Raw genomic sequence first — 6,203 nt, forward strand, 5'->3', positions numbered from 1 at the left:
CTGGTTTGGACCATGACAGACCATTCCTCTACTATTGACCCTATAATCAGGTTGGTGTCTGGATGTCTCCTGAGCCTATGTGTGGACAGACCCAGCCACTTCCTGTTTTAGTTGTATCAAGAATTATGATTTTATTCTTTTAAGGGAGATAATAAACTTAGCAAATGAGAGTTCTTTTCTTAAACTACGCAGAGAAAACCAGAAAATATTCTTATGTAAGAACTGGCAAGTTCTTAGGCCTGAAATACTATTCTTCCCAAATGATGTTAGACATAACATATTAGTAAAATAGTAATTTTAAAGTTTTCTTTACAGAAGTCTTGCTTACCTGGAGTCTCTCCCCGAACCCTGCCACTTTTTCAGGTTTATCATTTTTTATTCCCTTTGATATTCCTGGAACATGCTTTCTTACTTGCCTGATAATTTCAAGCTTTGCGGATTTGTTTTTAGTTCAGTTTTTAAACAGGTGTCTTTGTAACAAGAGTTGAACATTCAGTGGGCTGATGCTGTGGTGTTTCAGTTTCTAAGTTTTAAACTTAAGGGACTTCTTTAAAGTGGACACAAAAACTTCATAAAAGCTTTCGGTGACAACACTGAGCCTTTAGGGCTAAGCTCTAAGAAGGATGAGAAAACAAAGAGTTACATTGTAACTCCCTTGGTTAATCTAATTTATTCACATATTTAACCACAGTCAGCATGTAGTTGTTTTCCTCAAAGAGGCCCCCTTTCCAAAACACAATTTTCAAAATGTCTTCTTTCCCCACAAAGCTCCTTGTGTTTCGTTAACCCTTTTTATGCTTGCCAGCATTTCTCTCCTATAGTTACTTGCCAGCCTAGCAGGACCCTGGTTGAAAACTGACTCTAATCTTGTGTTCATGACATACTCTCTAAGCTACCAATAAATCCCAAGGCTCTCCTGTTAAATACAGTACAGGACCCTACTTGTGTATATGGCTGCCTTCTAATTTAGGAAGCCACAAAAGACTGAAACCAAGGGATGCAGGCCAAAATCCTCCTTTGAGTGAGAAGCCCAGTATTTATTTCCTGGAGAACACAGAAGATACTGAGTGCTGCTTTTCAGTTATCTGACGAATTCTTTTGGAAAAGATTCATCTTGGAAATCAGTACAGTGATTATTAACTAACATGTTCATTATTGTGGGAATTAGTAGCTTGAGGAATTTAGGTCAGTGTCATGAATAATAAAAAAGAGTTCACCTATCTGTCTCCTCCTCAGCCCTCTGTGGGAGTTTAATTTTCAGTCCTGGAAAAAGCTCTTAGCTACTTCTCCCGCGATCCCCAGCAGCTTTAACCACTCTTGTGGTTTTTCTGCATAGATGTCCGTGGTGTTAACACAGTTCCAGAAACTTGTCCTCCAAATAGGATGGTGATTTCCCTGACTGGTACCTGTGTCCAACTCCAGCCTGTTAACTCCAGCCTTTTAGTTTACCGTATTCCTGTAAAAATGTGGAATTTTTATTACTTTCCCTTCAGCCTAGTGTTTTGTGTGGGATGAGGTTGTTGTGAGCAAGATGTTTTTTCCTCCCAATTTCCAGTGTTTTAGAATCCCATTTCCACCTCTTTTACTGGTGTAACAAATGGGCTTTTTTACTGTGGGGCCTCAGTTTCTAAGCTCGTGAAAATTCTGTTGGGTTAAGTGTACAGTGTCATCAATAGAAAGTCATCTTTTATATGTTGCTATATGTAAAACCTTGGGATTCAACTGGCTTCTTTCTAGGCATTGGGAATACAGGCACAACACAGCTCCTGACCATCAGACACTTTAGACTGATTAAAAACTTTTTAAAAAATTGTAAAGTTATCGTGTTTCTTGGGCATTTTTATTTTGCACTCAACAGCAAGAAAAATGACTAAGAAACAAAGAATCAGTAAAAATGCTTACACCAGATAATTAAATCAAAGGGCACTTTATTAAAAAAGAATCAAAACAGAACTCTAAGTACCAGTGTGTACATTGTACACATTTAAATGACTCACAAGAATGAAGTTTTTTTCATAGACATTATCATACCACCTGTTGTTTATCAAAAGATGTTAAAAGAGAAATCTGACTCCAACCTGTATACAAGATTGCCATCTTAAACAGACCTTATTTCAAACATGCAACAACGCCACTGGTAATAAAGCTTTGGAACGGGTGCTCATTCTATTATTTCACTACAAAGAGGAGAGAAAGCAAGATAAGTTGAGAAGTTACTCTAAAATAGAATGGAAGCTGTCATTTTCTACATCAGCACTCCTCACTCTTCTGCTGCCATTTTTAGCAAGTACTCCTTGTCGATCTTGAAGAGTCTCCATCCCTCTTCGCTGGACAGATCAGAGGCACCTCTTCTTTTGTAGAAGTTGATAGATGGTTCATTCCACTCTGCCACCAAGAAGTGCATGCTGCTGCAGCGACACTTCATTGCAACCTGTTACACGGGGGAGGAAAATGAACTCAGTGACAGTGCGCCTGCTTTCCAAGACCCAATTTCAATTCAGTCCTTCAAATAATCCAGTAACCCTTGCAAATTTGGAAACCAAACACCAAGACATACCTGGCTTAGCTTCTTCAGAATTTCTGATCCTATGCCAAAGCCTAAAAGAACGAGAAGTACCATTTTAAAAAGTCATTTTAAGGACTTCAAGCCCCAATTTCTTTAGAGCAGCCTCCCTGAACTCAACCATACCTCTATAATCGCTCATCACAAAGAAGTCCTCAAGATACAACAGTTTGCCGATCCATGGATCATAGGTAAAATAGTACATGGCAAAACCCACAATGCTGTGTCCTGTAATAAGAGTATCACATGAGTTATGGATGAAGAACAATCTGTCAAAGTTGTAGGTGCAAAATCAGAAGCCTCTCATAAGTTTAAAAAATATACATGCACGTATTATAAAAATAAGTAGCCATTGGACCGGACTATCTTCTGACTTTTACGCTAGTGCAATCCAGGTCACTGTTCGATGATCTCACTGTTCTTAGAACATGTTTTCACAAAAAGCACACATTAGAGCTAGCTGAAGCCAGGCTAAAACCATGGACTGGCCACTTGGCAATCTGTTGTATCTCACACTCAGGAAGTGAGAATGCTTTCATTACTTGCCAGAGTGAAAGTGCTATGGTCTTAAACTAAACACACACATTATTCACATCCTATTGATATATTGGTATGTTGACTTGGGAGTAAGTCAGGTTTACACGGCAGTTCAGAATAGTAAGTATTTGTAGTTTACAAACCCTGCTTCCTTAAGGTCAGGACATAAGGCCAAAACAGTAAGGTTTAATTTCAGAACTTGCCTTCCAATTCACACATTTTCAATTTGCTTTCCCCAGTATATAAGTTGGAAGAGGCAGAGGTACTCAGGTATGCTGTAACATCCACATACCTCTGGAAAGTACCTCATCCCTTATGTATTTTGCTCATTTTTTTTCTAGCAGGAGGAAATGACCTCAGAACGAAAAAAAAACCTTAATCACCCCCCAACCAGGCCCAACAACTTCCCCCTTTGGCTTTGTCTTTTGGCCATTCAACAATGACCAGGAAGAAAAACAACAAGAACAAAGAAAAAAACAAAGAAAAAAAGGAAAAAAGCATCCGACTTCCTCTTAATAGGTGTCTGTAATTCCAATTGGAGGCAAAAGTTTCAAATTAAACTTTGTAGCCATCTTATAGTCCTTCCCAAATAGGAAGCGAGTACATTGGAGCTTCTGATCTACCGTGTTTTAAGTGTGTGATAATAGGGCCTTACCTCATTTATCATGATCATCTACTTTATTGTGTAAAGGATCTTTTAGTTACCTCCCCGCCCATCCATGTACACGGAAGGGCCATGTACATGGCGAAGCTAGAGACTGTAACCTGAAGATTGGGACAAATTAAAGAAAAAAATGTAATTTAACACAGATACAAAAAAGGTTACGTTAGGGTCAAACAAGAACCATTTATGAAACTGAATTTACAACAAATGACTTTATACCTAACTTTTCCGGGTCTCCACCGCATTCTGATACTTACATAAACAGCTCAAACTCTTCCGGGTCTCCACAGCACTGATACTTAAAGAGCTCTTTTAACCCGCCCTATTATTAAGTGCAGCACGTCTATTTTTTCTTTTCAGTACTTTGAACACTGGCTGGCTATTATTTCTGGCCAATTTCTCCGTTAAGTAACTTCAGCCTGTGTTGTCAGTGCTTCTACAGAGCGGACTCTACGTCTTACACAACACTCGGTCTCCTCGGCTTCTAGAAGGGCAGGGCGATTACCTTCCGGAGTCAGGTGCTCCTTGGGCACTTCTGCAACTAAGCAGTGGTAGAAGGGGTGCTCTCCGAAACCGTCTTCTAGCAGATCTGCAAGAAGGGGAACCAGAGACAGTGTTGGAGTCGGTGAAGGTCGTCCCTCAGACGCTCGTCCCCCCCCACCCCCGCCACTGATGCGTTACCTTTTTCAGTTAACATTACTTGCTCTTCCATGTATTCGTATTTAGCCAATTCCTGGGTTGAGGCACATAAGAAAAAGGAAGAGAAGCAGAAAATTAAGTGAGGCCCCGGCCCAGACAGCTCGGGGGAAGGGGGTGGGCGGGGAGGGGATTCGTTCCCAGAGTTTCGCCCGGAGCAGCGCCGCCTTGCCGGGGCTGTGGGGAGGCGGGCGGAGAAAAGGGGACCTGCGGGGTACAAGGACCCCAACTCCGCCTCGGGAGGAGACCGCGCTTCCCGCTACCTTGATCAGCCGCAGGATGTCACTGCAGTCGGCAGCGGTGGCCGGACGGATCACGAATTTAGCCATTTTCGTCTTTTGCTTTTCTTCCCTTTGCGGACCAGGCCCCTGTACTTGAACAGTAGGAGGAGGTGGTTCCTCATTCGTCTCCCGGGAGCGTCCTCTTCCCAGTCAGGATGGCACCATGACCCGGCGAACCTCGGCGAACAACGTAGACAAGCAGCTCACTGCAACTGGAGCCGCGCGCGTCCCTGCCACCGGGCTCTCTGCTTTTTAGCCTGAAGAAGCCCCGCCCCGGGACATGAGGCGGAGGCGCCTCGTCCAATGAGGTCGCGACCGCCCCCTCTTCCGGGCGCCTCCCTCTTTTCCGGGCGCCTGTGTGAACCTGGCCCGCGCGGGCGGGGTGCGGGCGGCGAGGCGCTAGGCTGAGCTCTCTAGCGGCGCCCTCTCGTGGCGCATGGTGGAGGCTTCCCGAAAGTCCGACCTCCCAGCCTAGGCGTCCCCTAAGTGACCTTTGCGAAAGGAAGAGAGAGGTTCCTCTTTGGGCCCTGGACCAATGACTTACAGTTTCTTCTTTGGAGACATCTGGCTTTGAGCGCTGAGGGGATGAGACGTTTAGAGTAGCGGCTCGCATAGGGTGGTCTGGGGGGCCCTGTGGATCCCAAGATCATTTCAGAACTAGCTAGCTTCATAGTAATAATAGGGTTTCATTTGCCTTTCTTAGTTTCGCTGGAATTTTCCAGAGAACTGATGTATGATGACGTTATTGCTCCCGTGACTAAAGGAATGTGTGCTTGCATGTTCTTGTGTTTTCTAAAATTTCCCAAGGTAAGGTATTTGGATTCCTCAATAATTCTTTCCCCCTCTGCTGGTAATTTTTAGAGTTAACAGAATATTTTCTTACTTTTTTCGTTTTTATTTTTTTCTTAAAATCTCTGGCTTTCCTATGGAAACACTTTCCTTCTGCCTGAGGTACACTCCTTCTGAGTTGCATTTAGTGAGGGTCCGCTCTTATAACATTTTCTGTTTTGCTTATCTAAATATGTCTTTCAGTTATCCCAAAGTTCTTGGAGGATTTATTTCACTGTGAACGAATTTGAGGTTGGAAGTTCTTTTCTCTCAGCATATTGATGACATCTATCTTCTGGCTTCTGTTGCTGTTTAAAATTGTTATATTCCCTCCTTGCTCATTCCCTGTGCTACTTCTCCCCTCCTTTAAAACTTTTTATTTTGAAGTAATTACAAATTTATAGGATGTGTGATGATATCCTTGCTTTGGTGACTAAAGGAAGGTGTGTTTGCGTGTTCTTGTGTTTTCTAGAATTTTCAAAGGTTAGCTTTTAGAATTTTTCAATAATTTTTAAATGTCCTGAGAGGAAAATGTTTGAGAACAGTTGGATTAGACTATAGCTCTTCCTGGATTATACCCACTGGAGCAAGTACTCCATCCTTTTGCAGATACAGGTTTTTATTTACAAACCAC

General features: G+C 42.5%; 1 protein-coding gene across 1 annotated transcript; it reads right to left on the reverse strand.

Annotated features, from left to right (window-relative positions):
* Positions 1 to 1,911: 1,911 nt before the first annotated feature.
* On the reverse strand, positions 1,912 to 4,967 carry SAT1 (spermidine/spermine N1-acetyltransferase 1). The gene is made up of 6 exons (XM_081567948.1): positions 4,724 to 4,967; positions 4,446 to 4,497; positions 4,270 to 4,353; positions 2,690 to 2,791; positions 2,558 to 2,598; positions 1,912 to 2,431 (listed from the first exon to the last, which is right to left on the reverse strand). Exons 1-6 carry the CDS (start codon positions 4,787 to 4,789, stop codon positions 2,261 to 2,263), a joined length of 516 nt encoding a protein of 171 aa, XP_081424074.1. The 5' UTR covers positions 4,790 to 4,967; the 3' UTR covers positions 1,912 to 2,260.
* Between the last annotated feature and the right edge of the window lie 1,236 nt (positions 4,968 to 6,203).

Source organism: Giraffa tippelskirchi, chromosome X (assembly GCF_054371585.1).
Source record: "Giraffa tippelskirchi isolate mGirTip1 chromosome X, T2T-mGirTip1v1.2.pri, whole genome shotgun sequence".
Taxonomy (NCBI): domain Eukaryota; kingdom Metazoa; phylum Chordata; class Mammalia; order Artiodactyla; family Giraffidae; genus Giraffa; species Giraffa tippelskirchi.

Coding starts and splice junctions, on each gene's coding strand:
- SAT1 (XM_081567948.1), bottom strand. CDS start 4,789: ATGGCTAAATTCGTGATCCGTCCGGCCACCGCTGCCGACTGCAGTGAC. Junction 2,792..4,269: donor GGAGCACCTGACTCCGGAAG/GTAATCGCCCTG, acceptor CTCTTATTACAG/GACACAGCATTGTGGGTTTT. Junction 2,599..2,689: donor TGTGATGAGCGATTATAGAG/GTATGGTTGAGT, acceptor TCGTTCTTTTAG/GCTTTGGCATAGGATCAGAA.